Source organism: Lolium rigidum, chromosome 1, assembly GCF_022539505.1.
Source record: "Lolium rigidum isolate FL_2022 chromosome 1, APGP_CSIRO_Lrig_0.1, whole genome shotgun sequence".
Classification (NCBI taxonomy): Eukaryota; Viridiplantae; Streptophyta; class Magnoliopsida; order Poales; family Poaceae; genus Lolium; species Lolium rigidum.
In genome coordinates this window covers 162,935,954-162,950,545 of record NC_061508.1, presented here as the reverse complement: position 1 = coordinate 162,950,545, position 14,592 = coordinate 162,935,954, and the positions used below count along the sequence as shown (strand labels likewise).

Below are 14,592 nucleotides of genomic sequence, written 5' to 3'. Positions count from 1 at the left end.
CGCTTTGAGATGGAGGAGGCCGTCCAGTCGAGATTGGCGGTGGCGCCCGCTTTGCGCGATGCGAAGGGCGCTTTGGCTCTAGCAGTGCTTGCAGCGGCACTGGAGCTAGCGGTCATCCTCTTCTTGCCCATGACATCAAGAGAGCTCTTGGATGCAGAGGAGATGGTGAGACAAAGGCAAGGAATAAGATGAGGAGTGCGGCGGGGTGAAAAATTAAAACTAAACGCTCCCCTTTTATAATGAAGAATTGTTGTGAATCGTGGCCATTGAATCCGCATTGAGGGGAAGTGGACGAGAATCTAGCTGCACACGTGTCAAGAAGGGAGAGAAACCGGCGGCCCATTACCCCCACTACGCACGAAAATCGAGGAAACGCCTCGGTCAACGCGCAAGGACCAGTCATTTCCAAACTGACCACGCATATATAGGGTGGGCCTGTTAGGTCATGTCCTATCAATCGAGCCGTCGCAGAGGCCACATCACTGATGATGTCATCAAAATTATCAGCTCCTCATTTATAAAGCATCTGAAGGATCTACAATATTGGACTACTCGACTTGAGTCTATGCATTGTTGCAAGCATCCGTCCCTAGACTCGAGGGCTACTCCCATCGGGAGCGCTGGACGCGCACCCGATATCAAGCAAATTCGACTTCAAAATAATGAAGAGGGACCAATTCTCTCCAACGGTTAAGGATATTCAAATGAAAACAATTATAGTCCCTGCCCGAAGCTTTACTTCAGCCAGTCACTCGGGGGCTACTGATGTGGGCATTACCCGGCCTTTGGGTACTTGACATTAGACTACCTCCTCCGGCCCAACTAGGGGCCCATGAAGATTGCCCAACAGCCAAGGTGGGCCTATACGTCGGTTCCAGCAAAGATACCTACCAAAAGATGGATTCTTTACGAACAAGGCAAGAAGACACCGTAAAAGGAAAAAACTAGAATAGATCTCGTTATAACCTAGTCGAGTTCGAACAAGACTCTCGGGACCTGGCCTGCTATATAAAGGCCAGGAGAGGGCCTGTCGAAAAACAACTTCAATAGGTAGAACCACCGCAAGTCAGAGCTAGAAACCTACAATCCTTGCCTCTCGGCAAGACAACCAACACAACCTATCGGCTACCCCATTGTAACCCGATATATTCGATAATCAAGATCAGACAAGCAGGAAGTAAGGGTTTTACCTCATCGAGGGCCCCGAACCTGGGTAAATCTCTCTCCCCGTTTGTTTGGTATCCAATGTCTCGTGCTAGCCTGCAGGATTCCGTCAACCCTAAGCCCCTCATGGTGGGCATTGCCGGGGAGCACCCTCGTCATGTAGGCTTTCGTACAATGAGTTGAATCCCAGGTAGGTTAGGGGTAGCTCGACAATGGGGCTACCTAGCAGCTCCATGGTCGGTTCCACATCCACTGGAGCACATCGGATGAGTGTGGTGGTGCTTTTGGTGTAATTGATGCATAACCCAGACGTGCGGCCGAAGAGCTTCAGCAACTCTTTGAATGCCTTAGCTTCCTCCAAGAGAGGATGACAGAATAGGATCATGTCGTTTGCATATAGCTAGATCGACGGTAGAATGCGTCACGGGTGGAGCTGTCGTAGCACACCTAGCTCAGTGGTGCGACAAAACGTGCCTCCCATAGCGTCGATGGCGAGGACGAACATCTATGGGGATAGCGGGTCACTCTGGCATAGATCGCGTTGATTCCACATCGAGGGCCTGGTTCTGCGTTGAGGAGCACTCTGGTGTTTGCAGATACAAGAAGAATTGCCAACCAGTCTAGGAACCGAACCCCAAAGCCATACCGCTAGAGCGCTTCGAAGAGGAAGGGACAAGATAAAAAATCGAATGTGCGAGCCAAGTCCATTTTGATTAGAACTCGTGAGTCTCCTAGTTGATGCAGTAGGCGAGCGGATTGACACGCCTAGAAAAAATGTCATGGAGGATGCGGCCGCCGATGAACACATTCCATATGGGACTGACCAGATCGTCGATTCTAGGGAATATCCGTAGGAGAGTACCTTGGCGAAGAGCTTGGCCACCAGGTGGATGAGGCTTATAGGACCAAAATCCCTTAGCGGATGATCAACCAAAGCGCTTTTCGCTGCATGACTATGCATCCCACAAAGCCCAACTCCGAACCAAGATCGAAAGTTAATCACCTCAATGTCTAGCTCCTTAATGAAGTTGCAGGGTAAATGTAGCGGATCATGAAAGTTTTGAGTAAGCGGTTCAGGCTCAACCACAACAGCATAGAAGGACTCGAGCTGATCTAGAACAAAATATAACGGCGTGACGAAGGCCTAATCATGGGCTCAGCATTGATTATAAAGAGTGTTAGAGTCCTGTTTTGATTATGTGGGTGTTGAATAAGATACCCTAATGCCACGCCCGCATGCCCTCACACTGTTAATTTGTTTATGCTCCGAATCTTCCAAGTGTTCACTAGAAGAATTAGAATAATTTATTTATGCTTCGAACCTTCCAAGTGTTTCTCGGCAGGCACTCTTAATTGAAGTCTTGCCCGTCTTAATGAAATTTCTGTTTTAGTTGTCTTGGCATACAAAAGCTTATATGATTATCTCTCTCCTATTATATATATGCTAAGCTTTCAGGTGAAAGAAGTGTGAGATATCTTGGACAATCGACCCTATATGAACTGACTTTCTCATTATTTCGGTTTCAGTTCATTATGATTTTAGTTCTAGCTCAAGGATGGTTAAGGTTTGAGCTTGGGCATTTTGATAAGGGCCTTTATAGTCATTTTTATCTTTGTTCAAACCGGACAATTCTGAAGATATTGATGAGATGATCACTCAGACCTGCCATCAATCACTAATTATTACATATATATGCAATATTTTTGGCGATTTGTTTCTTTGCAGAGAGGACACTTTATGATGATATCTCATCATATATGTAAAAAATCACGTGATTGGGGAAAGCCCAAGTCAACAAGACCTCAAAATGATGTGAAATGAGACTTAACAAGCACAGGTACGATCAACACTTGATCATGCCATCTGACTCTACTAAGTGTCGGTGGATCCGTGAGATCAGGCCAAGCAACTTTCGAGAAGGTCCACACAAGAAATTTGCAACATAAGACCTCCAAAACCCTACACTCGTTCACCGTATATAAGAAGAGATCAAACCATACCCACCAAAAGAGTACCGATAAAGATCTGCCGCTGCCATCACCACCATCTCCATAGCCATTTCCCTAGCGTTCTCCATTGTCGTTCATACTTATACTATTTATTCCTTCGTGATTGGCGAGATTGCAAGACTATTTTTATTCATATATAAGGATTTTAATACGACATTTTATGACGGTTGATCTAATCATGCGTGTTGTCCTAACAGGTTGAGAGCTAGGGCCTAGCCTCGCATCACACTTTGAAATGAGATTCTTGGTGTAATCTATTGCTTTATGTTTCATCTATATTGTCTCTTATCTTTGCCTCGATTATAGGACTTTCCTCATACCCAAGACCCCCGAAGATCCATAAAGGCCTAGGAATTTGTAGGGAAGATTTGTCAGCTACCCTGGTGGGAGTAAAGAAGAGTAAGTTAGTCGAACATTATTATCTAGGGAGTAGAGGTGACGTCACAAAGTCTGGTCGTGATTGCATTCTTGTATCACTAGCTTGTCAATATCTTAGTTTGATTAACGTCTACCTTGACCTATTTTCAAGAATACCCATTTTCAGGAACCATATCTTAGCGAAACGAACAGATCGTGCTCATTGCGTTCAGAGAACTGACGCTGAGAAGAAATGAACCACTTTATGAAAAGCTTTTGAGCTGACAACATATAGTGCATACTATTGATAACATGCAATGCATATTTGCGACCAGTTGCCTGTTGGACCTTTGATGCTTGACATATTTGCGATCCTATTAGTTGTCTGCATCTGAAGATATGGAGCCTGTAGGCTTGCTCTTCCTTGTCAGGAAACAAAATAACAATGGGTGTGAAGTTCTAGGAATAAATTGGCAATGGTGATGTTTGATGCAAAGAGCTTCGTTGAGATATGAAGCAGACACATGAACAGAAACTTAAGATGCATATATGCTCTTGTCTTGCTCTTCATTTCATATATATTACTCTTGTACACGCGTAATCAGAAGTTATATATAATTACACGGGTAGGTGATTTTGCCACCTTCCTGCGCCGCCAGATAGCTTAGCCAAGCCAGCAACAGCCGCCAGGCGCGTCCCAGAAAAAGAAGGGATGCGCAAATCAGCACGCGCGCGGACGCACACACTGACAGCGTACAGCAAGGTACAAGCTGGGCATGCACCACGCACAACACGGGGAGCTAGGTAACTACTGATGAAGATCCGTAGACAGTCCATGGCTATGTATCAGCATATATATGCTTCTAATCCACACGATAATCTCCTCCTAGTTGCAAGGTCGCAGGGGAGTAGTTAATTAACTCGGTAGCAGTATGTTAATGATCCGTCTGGCCTGTCCATGGATGATCGAGCATCACCACCTGGGCCGGGACTTGGAGAGGCGATCCCACTCGACGAGCCGCAGCAGGAATTCCATGACCTGCAAGGAGCCAATGCAAGAGGAATCACTTGTCAGCGTCATGGCGCGCGTGGGCAAGTGGAGGGCAGAAGCAGACGCCGGCGGAATTTAATGGAGCGGCCGGGCCGCGACACCGACGGCGACGGCGTCGCCGGTGGCCCCCGGGACAGCTCGCATTCGTGAGGCGGACTAGAGATAAATAGCAGAAAACTACGCGCGATCGCAGCCACACCAGTAGCATAGCGCGTGCCGTGCTTGAAAAATGTTGGAAAAATACTGAATATTATGCATTGTGCACTTGCCTCGGCGGGCTCCTGCAGCGAGTAGGAGGCGTTGGTGTCCTTGGCGTGCTTGGAGACGAGGATGCCGACGCCCTGGCCTCGCTTCCGTAGCACCTTGAAGGCGTCCTCGTCGGTGCGGTCGTCGCCGATGTACACCGGCATCACGTTGCTGCAGTCGGCGAACCCTGCAAATTGCAGAGCAGATCATGGTCAGGACATGGTCGAGCATGGGGACAAGAAGTGTTGTTTTCGAGCGCTATCTGTGGATCTTACCGAGCGACTCGAGGAGGAACTCGAGGGCCTTGCCCTTGTCCCACTTGATGGTGGGCCGGATCTCCAGCACCTATTACAGGGGAAGAATCCAATGAAAGGAAAACGACTTAGTGATCGGCAACGACGACATCTGACTAACTAGTAATGAGCAACGGAGCAGGCAAGCGAAGATTGACGACTGCGAGAGGTGTGGCATGGCGCACCTTTCTTCCCTGTGTGAGCTTGAGCTTGGGGTAGTCCTTGAGCACCGCCTTCACTATGTCTGCCAATGTGCTCCAGCTCTGCATTTACAGGCACAGGTGCGTCGTCAGATACCGAAGGCTACCTGAGAGAAAGAAGACGAGGAAAAGGAAAAGGAACATTTGGCATACCTTTTCCTCCACACATCTGAAGTGGACAGACACGCAGAACTTGTTGTTCTCCACCTTAGATCCAGGTATGCACTTGGTCTTTTCTATCAGAGATTCGTTCACCTAACAAACAAACAAACGAGTTTCCATCAGGTCGAGAGCCCCAACCAAATTGAGTAACATGCCAGAGCAAGAACATAAACAGAAGAACAAACATATTGTGTTGGGTACCTGTTGTATCATGGGGATGAACTCGCTGGCCGGCTGAAAGAGAACTCCTTTGGCCTGTGAACCACACAAGGGAAAGCAGAGCGAGATAAGTATCTAGCCATTTTGAGTGGCCGTACGTCGATCAAGCTGGGTGCAAACTAACTGCAAGATCAAGCTGGGTGCAAATTAACCTTGGCCTTGGTGTGCCGGGAGGCCTTGGCTGGGCCCTTGATGTCCATGCCGTGGCTGCCGGCGTAGTACAGCTCCGCCAGTTTCACGAAATCAAACACCTTGTCGCGGCACCGGCCGCTGACGATGGCCGTAGGGAACTGCTTGGCGACGCTCCGCACTGCAAGCCGCATCTGAGCAGAGCAACAAATGCACGGTGATCACTGATCAGATACGAAACAGGCAGGCATGCATGACGCAATTTGGAGCGCAGTGTTTCAGGCAGGCAGCTGCTAGCTATTTACCGTGTCGCTCATGAAGGCGGCGTCGGGGTCGTCAACGATGGGGGAGAGCGTGCCGTCGTAGTCGAGGAACATGACGATGCGTTTACCCTTGGAGGCGGCCACGATCTGGTCGAACATGGTGAGCGCCGACGGGTGCTTCGCCTGCAGCCACCGACCAAACACAGAGACGCGTACGTTTCAGCACGAGAAGAAGAAACAGAGCAGCGGTAACCGAGCATCTATCGTCACGCAAGCTACAAGGAATCGATCATTTTGTGATGGAGTGGCGCACTGACCATCCACGCGGCGTGCTCGTCGTCGACGCCGGCGGCGAGCGCGGCGGCCGCCTTGGCGTGCGTGGGCGAGGAGGCCCTCATGGACTCGACCCATCCGCTGATGAGGCCGGAGCCCAGCTCCATCTGCGCCTGCAGGTACTTCTTGCGCACGGAGACGCCGGGCATGGCCCTCGGCGGTGGGTACGGGAACAGGGCCGCCGTGTTGGGCGGCGTCGCCGCGGCCACCTCCGGCACCACCACGCTCTGCTTCGTCATCGCCAGGGCAACTGCTCAAGGAAGCCGGTGATCCGGTCGAAGCCTCGAGCTGGCTGCTTGACTGCTGCTCTGCTGTTGCAAGGCGAGGCTGGGAGAGCGGAGGGAGAGAGCTTGGGTGTGTCTAGGAGGCGAGGCGGGAGGCGATTATTTATAGATCGGGCGGGAAGCCGAGAGCACGACGCGAATCGACTGGGCGCGGGCCCAGCCGATCGATCGAGGTGCCATTCGCGGGGCCCCGTCCGGTTCTCGGTGGGTCCCACCACGACAAGAAAGACGAAAGCAGCCAACCCCGACCTCTGGGCCGCCGAGAGCCTCCGGGCTAAACGTTCGCACGTACGGCACGCCGACCTTGGCCGCCGCCGCCGCCGCTGCTGCGTCGACTTCAAGTCCGGCCGTCGCGATGTTGACGAAGGTGGTGGCCCGCATCGACAAATTAAGCAGGGCCCGCTTGGCAGGTGCGCCTATGTGTTTGGTCGGTAGGTGCAAGTGTGCAACGCAACGCAACCAAGGACCCGGCCCCCAGTGAGTCAGCTACCCAGCAGTGGCGCGCGACACGTCGACGGCAGCCGCCCCCCACATCCAGCACGGCGACGGCTCAGCTGAGGGGCAGCGCAACCGCGAGCGGCCGGCGGACGCGACAAAGATACAGCGAACCGGCGGACCACCAGGCGGGCGACACGGCGCTCGGCCGCGAGCGGACGCGTGGGGTGGGGTGACACCACAGGCCTCGCGCGTGACACCCAGCGCGGCCGCTCCCTCGTGGCGACATCTCCGTGGGCGGCCTCCCGCTCGGCCATGCGCGCGCGTACGGCAACCCCATGGCTGCTTCCGCTGACACGCTGCCCCGCGCCACCGCCACCGCCACCGCCATTGTCTTCTCCCGTGTTTGTCCCTACGTGCACGCACCTACCTCCACAGCCCAGGCCTCATGGATCCATCGCCCATGCATCATGCATGCACTGCGCACAGCGCATCCAAGGGCCGGTCTCCTAGCTGTCGACTCTAGGCAATGAAGCCAAGCTCGGTATGGAGCTAAGTTCAGAACGAATCCCGGCTGAGGGACCAACTTCTTTCAGAAACGAACCGGTACGAGAGTCAGGGACAGGCGCCATCGGGAGGCGCCCAAAGTAAAACACATCTAGCTAGGTTTCCGCCACCCCTCCTCGACAACGTTACCGGTTTGCTCTGGTGGCTATGGGTCTTGAGTTGTGGCGGAACATGGCCTCTCGTCTCGGTGGAAGAGTTTACTTTTTCTGTTTAAGTTATTTTCATTTCATTGTTTTTTTCGAGATGGTGGTGTGATTGTTGCCCATGGAGGCGAAGGAGACGAAGGGCGTGGTTCAGTTGCTGGATCCAGAAGCTGGCGAGCTGCTCAATTTCCTTGGAGAAAATTGGAAGAGGACTTTTTTAAACAGAAGGCCACTCCGCCCAGCTTTATAAATAAAGCACACACAACCAACATAGTCTTACAGAGCACCCACACATAGTTCGCCCTAAGGCACACACAGGTCATTCCCAACCCACGTCACAGAAAGATACAAGAGTGCAAGACAGAGCACTCCCAGCCAGCACACACATAGCTACCACAGGGATAGATAGATAGATAACTAAGGAAGTCCATGATGTAGCCACCGCCTGGGGTCTCCGCTACTCAGCTCGCAGTCTTGCATAAAGTCTCCTGACGTCGTCCATCGCCGCGTCCAGCATCGCCCGATCCCTCTGTCTGACCAGAACCCTCCAGCACTGCATATGTATCAACATGTGGTAAAAGACATCAGCCGGGTGTCCGATCAACTTTCCTTCAATGGTAAGCTTGTTGCGGATAGTCCACAAGGACCAGCATTGGGCTGCGAACGTAAACCAAACTAGCCTACGCATCGGGCCGTACAGGCCTTGGGCGATTGCAATGAACTCCCCGGCCGGCGAGGTTCCGGTCCACGGTGGAGGAGTTCCCTAACCCCAGCCCACATCATTACGGCGATGGGACAGGAGAAGAAGATGTGGTTACAATCTTCCACCTCCTGACAAAGCGCACACCTCCCATCCGAAGGTCCATGTCTTTTAGCAACTTGGTCACACGAGGGAAGGCGTCCTCGGATTAGTTGCCACAAGAAGACCTTGATCTTGGGAGGGACCCTAGTGCGCCAGGCCTCCTTGAAGCAGGTCACCGACGCCCCCTGTGTCAGTGCCAGATAGACCGAGTTGGTAGTGAAGGAACCAGAAGCGTCGATGGACCAGGAGACCGTGTCCTCCTCGATCCCTGGCTGCCATCCCATGGCCTCCCGACACAGGTTGTCCCATTCCACCATTTCAGCCGTGCCAAAAGGACGCCGAAATTCAACACCCCATTCCCCCGGGTTCTCATCCCGTGGTGCCGCATCAGCGACTGATATCAACGGATCAGTGCAGCAGCTAAAGAGGCGGGGGAACCTAGCCATGAAGGGTCCCCGGCCCGTCCACCAGTCAAACCAAAACCTCGTGCGTCGCCCATTTCGCGCCACATGTTTGGCTCCCAGCTTGAAATACCATTTTATTTTTTGGATGGAATTCCAGAACTGGGAGCCTTTTGTGGGCACAGTACCATCAAAGAGGTCCCGACCCCTCAGGTACTTTGCACGTATGATGTACGCCCGCAGACCCTCGGCGTCCTGGTAGAGCTTCCAAATCCATTTGAGCATCAGGGCGATGTTCATGAGTTTGGTGTTGAGGATTCCCAATCCTCCGAACGACTTAGGCTTACACACCGTAGCCCAGTCAACCATGTGGTACTTTCGTTTGTTGCCCACTCCTTCCCAAAAGAAGCGGCAACGCGGTTTGTCCATGGCCTTGTGCGTACTATCAAAGAGCATATATAGGCTCATGGCAAACTGCGGGAGGCTGGAAAGACAAGAGTTGGTCAGCTCCAGCCTACCCGCCGAAGCCAGGAACAGTCCTTGCCAGGGGTCAACCCTATGCCCAATCTTCTCTGGCAAGAAGTTCCAATCCGCTACCCTAAGCGGCTTGTCACTAATAGGCAAGCCCAGATACTTAATCGGGAACTCCCCCCTTTTGCAGTTAAGCAAGCTCGCAACCCGGTGTTGGAGCTCCAGGGTGACCCCTGTCACAACCACCTCACTCTTGTCAAAGTTGATTTTGAGCCCCGACATATTCTCAAAGCATAGGAGAATAGTCTTAAGGTTCGCAATCCCTACCCCCGTAGGTCTGATTAACACCATAGTGTCGTCCGCATACTGGAGGTGCGAAACCCCTCCTGGGATGAGGTGCGGGATCACACCCTCAATGTGTCCCGCGGAGCTAGCCTTTGTCAAAATGGCTGCAAGCCCGTCCACCATGAAGTCAAACAGAATCGGGGAGAGAGGGTCGCCTTGCCGAACTCCCCTAGCGTTACGGAAGAACGGCCCAATCTCTCCATTGACGTTAATGGCAGTCTGGCCACCCTTGACCAACTGCATCAACCGATGCACCACCCTCGCGGAGAATCCTTTCCGGAGGAGAATCTCCTGTAGGAAGTCCCAGTTGACTTAGTCGTAAGCCTTTTCGAAATCCAACTTGAGGAGCAAGCCCTCTTGCTTCCCCACTCTGAGTTCATGTGCAATCTCATGTAGAGCAAGAGCACCCTCGTGCAGACATCTCCCTTTGATGAAAGCCGATTGGCTCCGATCAATCGTCCTATGCGCAAGTGGAGCTAACCTAATCGCATACGCCTTGGCCACAAACTTGAAGATGACGTTAATAAGTGCAATAGGCCGAAACTGTGTGATCCGATCCGCCCCCTTAACCTTCGGGATGAGCGAGATAATCCCAAAATTGAGGCGAGCAATGTCCACCCTCCCAAGGGCGAAGTCGTTCAAAAGCTTGAGAATGGGAGCCCGAAGGGTGCCCCAAAACCGCTTAAAGAACGCCACCGGAAACCCATCCGGACCAGGAGCCGAGTCCGGCTTCATACTATCAAGGACCTCGTCCAACTCGGCGGCCGTGAAGGTGATCTCAAGGCCCCAGTTCTCCTCGGCAGAGATCCGCTGCTCCTCACCCCAGAGGTCCTGACCAAGGGCGAAGACCCTCTCCTCTCCTTTGGCCCCCATCAGACCCTGATAAAACTGGTAGATATGATCCATCAGGGCCCGCTGCTCGTCCACCTCACCATCCGCAGTGATTAGGCGAGGGATAGAGCACTTGCGCTTGCGACCATTCGCAATGGCATGGAAGTAAGCGGTGCAAGAATCCCCCTTAAGGGTCCACTGGGTCCTGCACCGCTGTCTCCAGTACTCCTCATCAGCTCGATCCAGCGCCACAAGCTGGTCCTCGAGGAAGTAGCGGAGGGCCCACCCCTCCTCATCGAGTCCGTTAGCATCCGCCACCCGGTCCAGGTCCCCCACCTGGCGAAGCAAGTTGGAACGGAAGTCCCTTTTCTCCCTACCCAAGTTGGCCCCCCAACCTTTGAGGAATTGACGAGAATTCCTCGAGGTAAATTGCCACATCTCGACGGCGCACCGGTGTGGCCCACTGTCAGAGATAAAGCAACGAAGCTTCTCCCCCATCAGGTCCCCAAACCCTGGCACCCCAAACCACCAAGTCTGGAAGAAGAATCTCGACTGGCGGACTAGCGAGTCCTCTCCACTACACAGCATCAGAGGGGTGTGGTCTGAGCCCACCCTCGTAATCGCTGTGAGGGAGCACAAGGGAAAAGCAGCCTCCCAGGCCGGAGAAACCAACACCCGGTCCAACACGCATTGCGTGGGACGGAGGCGTCGATTCGTCCAAGTATAGCGGGCCCCTGCCCTAGCCAGCTCACGAAGGGCCATAGTGGCGATTGCCTCATTGAACCTCCTGACCCTGGACCAGGAAATGCTGTCGTTATTCTTCTCACACGCAGCACGAATCAGGTTGAAGTCACCCCCGACCACAATAGGGTAGGGCGCCTCCTCGACAGCATGAGTCAATTCTCCCAAGAATTCCTCAGTGCGACCGTGATCAGCCGGTCCGTATACCATGAAGAAGCACCACTTCATTTTATTAGACCGCTGAAAAATCGAGGCCGAGATGAAGAAGGTACCCTTCTTCCATTGTCCGACCTCGAAGCTTTCATCCCGAAAGCCCAGGAGCATCCCACCCGAGTGTCCCACCGCAGGAACCCAATCCCACGCGAACTGGCCGCCCACCTCAAGGCTGCGCAGCTCAGGCGCCGTGAACTCCGCCCTAATAGTCTCCTGGATAGCGACGATGTCCACCCGATGTTGCCTGAGGTAGCTTTTAAGTTGGCCTCGCCTCCCTGGCTCGCCAAAACCCCTCATATTGTAGATGAGAGCCCACATGTCTGAATACCAGAGGTCTTCCCGCGCCCCCTGCGCACCGTCAGCCGGGGTCGGCGCTCCCTGGCGCGTGCCCTCAGGCTACGAAGGGTAACATTGTCGTCCAAAGAGGCTTGGACCCCCGAGTCCGAATCCTCCAGCGCGACCTCCGGTGCCCCAAGAGGGGAGTCAACCAGATCGTCGACCATGTCAGGGACGGTGGCCTCCCCCGCCAGCCTCTCCTGCTCTTCCCGTGCCTTGCGCGCCGCCGCTGCCGCAAGAGCCGCCTGGGCAAGCTCCTTCGCCCTCACCAGCTGCAACGCCTCCACAGGCGAACCCAGGCTAGGGGCAAAGACCATGCCGCTGTCCACGATCACCGAAGAGAGATGCGAATCGGGTAGAGAGGGAAGAAGGGAAAAGTCGGAGTCCGTACCTGTGGTCGCAGGGAGCTCCAGGTTCTTCGCTGCTGCCAGCGACTGCGCCTTCTGCAAGACGCTGGTGGCCGCCACGCCCGCATTCCTCGCGCTCTTCCTGACCGGGGTCGCTTGCACCGCCGTCTTCTTGGTCCTCTTGGTCGCCGTCTCCACCAGCGCCGGTACCACCTTGGTGCGCTTGCCTTGCGCCAAGGAGATAGACGCCGACAGCTCACCGTGCAGGTCCATAACAGCCACCGGCTGTTGGCCCGACCCGCCTCCGGCCACCGCCGCCTTCGGGCCCACCGGCTCCATCACCGTGTCCTCCAACGCCGAGACAGGGCTAGCGGGCTCACGCGTCGGGCTGTCCCGGATCCACGAGCCCACCAAGTCCGTGACTTGGGACGCCGTCTCCTCCGAGACCAGCGATGTCTCCTCCGCACCCACACCCAGCTGAGTGAGAGGTAACCCCTCCGCCTGCTTCTCGAGGCACCCTCCCTCATCCACCTGAGAGAGGATGGCAAACCTGCCCAGGTTAGCCAGCGCAGGGAAGGACCGCAGGTTGGACCCGTACTGGTCCGACACCTTGCCCAGCTGCGGCGCGCTGTGCGACCCCACGCAACCCTTGCGCTGGGAGGCGCCCGGGCCCCCACCCGACTTGTCAGTCTCCTTCGCCTTCTCCTTATCAGAACCCCGTCTGCGATGCCGGTTCCACGCCTCCCCATCCGTGCTCCGCTCCTCGGACTCGAGGTCATCCCCATCCTCATCATCCCGCGGCGCCGGTGGGCGTGGCGGACCGGAAGAGCCCCCAGCACCGGGTGCCCCCAGTTCCGCGTGGATCCCCAAGGTAAAGGGCTCGCCATTCACGCAAAGCTGGATAGTCCCCTTGACCCTCTCAGGGTGTCTGCACTGGAACCGCATGCGCAGAGGACTCGGGACGGCCGTTGTCGTCCTGCGTCTACCATCTTTGGCCGAAACGCAACCCCGTCGAAGGCTGGTTCGCTCTGTCTTGGTATCATGTGGCGGTGTTTCTCCTATCGGTTCGTCCTCGGTAGCGGCGGTGCTGGCTCAGATGTCGAGCGGTCTTCGTTTTCACGGTGCACAAGAACCTGGTTTCTTTTTTCAGGGTCTTTTCTCTAATATTGTAAGTCCTGGTAGCTATTTTCTTTCTTTAGAGGACCTTGTTGTAAAAAAAGTACCCAAAGCTTGGAATGTAATGCAGCTCTAGGTCGTTCGGAACCTTTCCCGTTCAAACAAAAAAATGTACTAGCAAAGCTAACGTATGGTAGATAAACCAGACCATTTTTCTGCGATGAGGATAGATACTGAGTACTACACTCCATGGATTGCCAGTGTAGGAGAAGTACGAACTCCGCAGGTAAACTAGATCCTCCCAGAGCAACAACGACGGTACGGGATCCTATGTTGAACCGACGTACGTAGGAGCGTTGTCGCGGTCCCGTGGATGACTCAGAACGCGGGTGGCGACACGGCTGGTCGGCGCTCACGCTCTGGACGCTGCTGTACTGAGTACTGTACACCGGCGTATACGACGAAGACTTTCGTTCTTCCGGCTAAGGTAGGTACTCCTAGCTACAGTACTACTGTACTAGCTTACCTAGTATTATACCTGTCCATGCATCCATCCAGCGTCGGTCCATCCTAAGGTATGTCGTGTCGATGCCCCTTGTTACAGACTCACAGTACATATACGTACATCAGAACGTACGTGGCACGATGTAATGGAACGCAGATCGAAAGCATGTGGCGACACAGAACGATATGGATCTTGAGTTGTCGACCGACGAACCTCGGTAGATCCATTGCCCAATGAAAAAGGACACAAAAAAATATGAGATTTGCTAGTTCTTAGCTGGGCTGAGTGCTCACTCAAGTTCTGCACTGTTTTTCTAGGTTGTAACTAAGTTTTTTTAGTTGTAATTGGAGTGATAACTGGATTTTTTTGCGGTTGCAAGTGGAGTTCTAAGTGAGAAAAAAATTTATCTAGGTCGTTAGATTTCATGATATCAATTAACTTAGAACGAAATTAATTCTTGGTCATCTGAGAAATAGTCACATCCAAAAAAAATCTATTTTGGTCTGTTTGGATCTAGTGCTACCTCAGCTGGCGACACAACAATGTTTTCGCTAACTTTTATTAATAAAAATATTAATTTACATTAGGATGAGCGAAGGATAAACATATAAGAAAGATAAAATCCAAA

At 53.4% G+C, this 14,592-nt stretch overlaps 1 protein-coding gene across 1 annotated transcript; it reads right to left on the bottom strand.

Moving 5' to 3' along the window:
* Window positions 1-4,062: 4,062 nt before the first annotated feature.
* LOC124684016 (probable trehalose-phosphate phosphatase 6) lies at window positions 4,063-6,775 on the bottom strand. The gene is made up of 9 exons (XM_047218430.1): window positions 6,412-6,775; window positions 6,137-6,277; window positions 5,855-6,025; window positions 5,685-5,738; window positions 5,475-5,576; window positions 5,307-5,384; window positions 5,104-5,173; window positions 4,852-5,015; window positions 4,063-4,570 (listed from the first exon to the last, which is right to left on the bottom strand). Exons 1-9 carry the CDS (start codon window positions 6,664-6,666, stop codon window positions 4,505-4,507), a joined length of 1,101 nt encoding a protein of 366 aa, XP_047074386.1. The 5' UTR covers window positions 6,667-6,775; the 3' UTR covers window positions 4,063-4,504.
* Window positions 6,776-14,592: the final 7,817 nt, after the last annotated feature.

What these genes read in the sequence shown, in the direction of transcription:
- LOC124684016 (XM_047218430.1), bottom strand. Translation starts at nt 6,666, where the DNA reads ATGACGAAGCAGAGCGTGGTGGTGCCGGAGGTGGCCGCGGCGACGCCG. An exon ending in CCGCCTTCATGAGCGACACG is followed by an intron (nt 6,026 to 6,136) that starts GTAAATAGCTAG and finishes TGCTCTGCTCAG; the next exon opens with ATGCGGCTTGCAGTGCGGAG. An exon ending in CGCTGCAGGAGCCCGCCGAG is followed by an intron (nt 4,571 to 4,851) that starts GCAAGTGCACAA and finishes GGCTCCTTGCAG; the next exon opens with GTCATGGAATTCCTGCTGCG.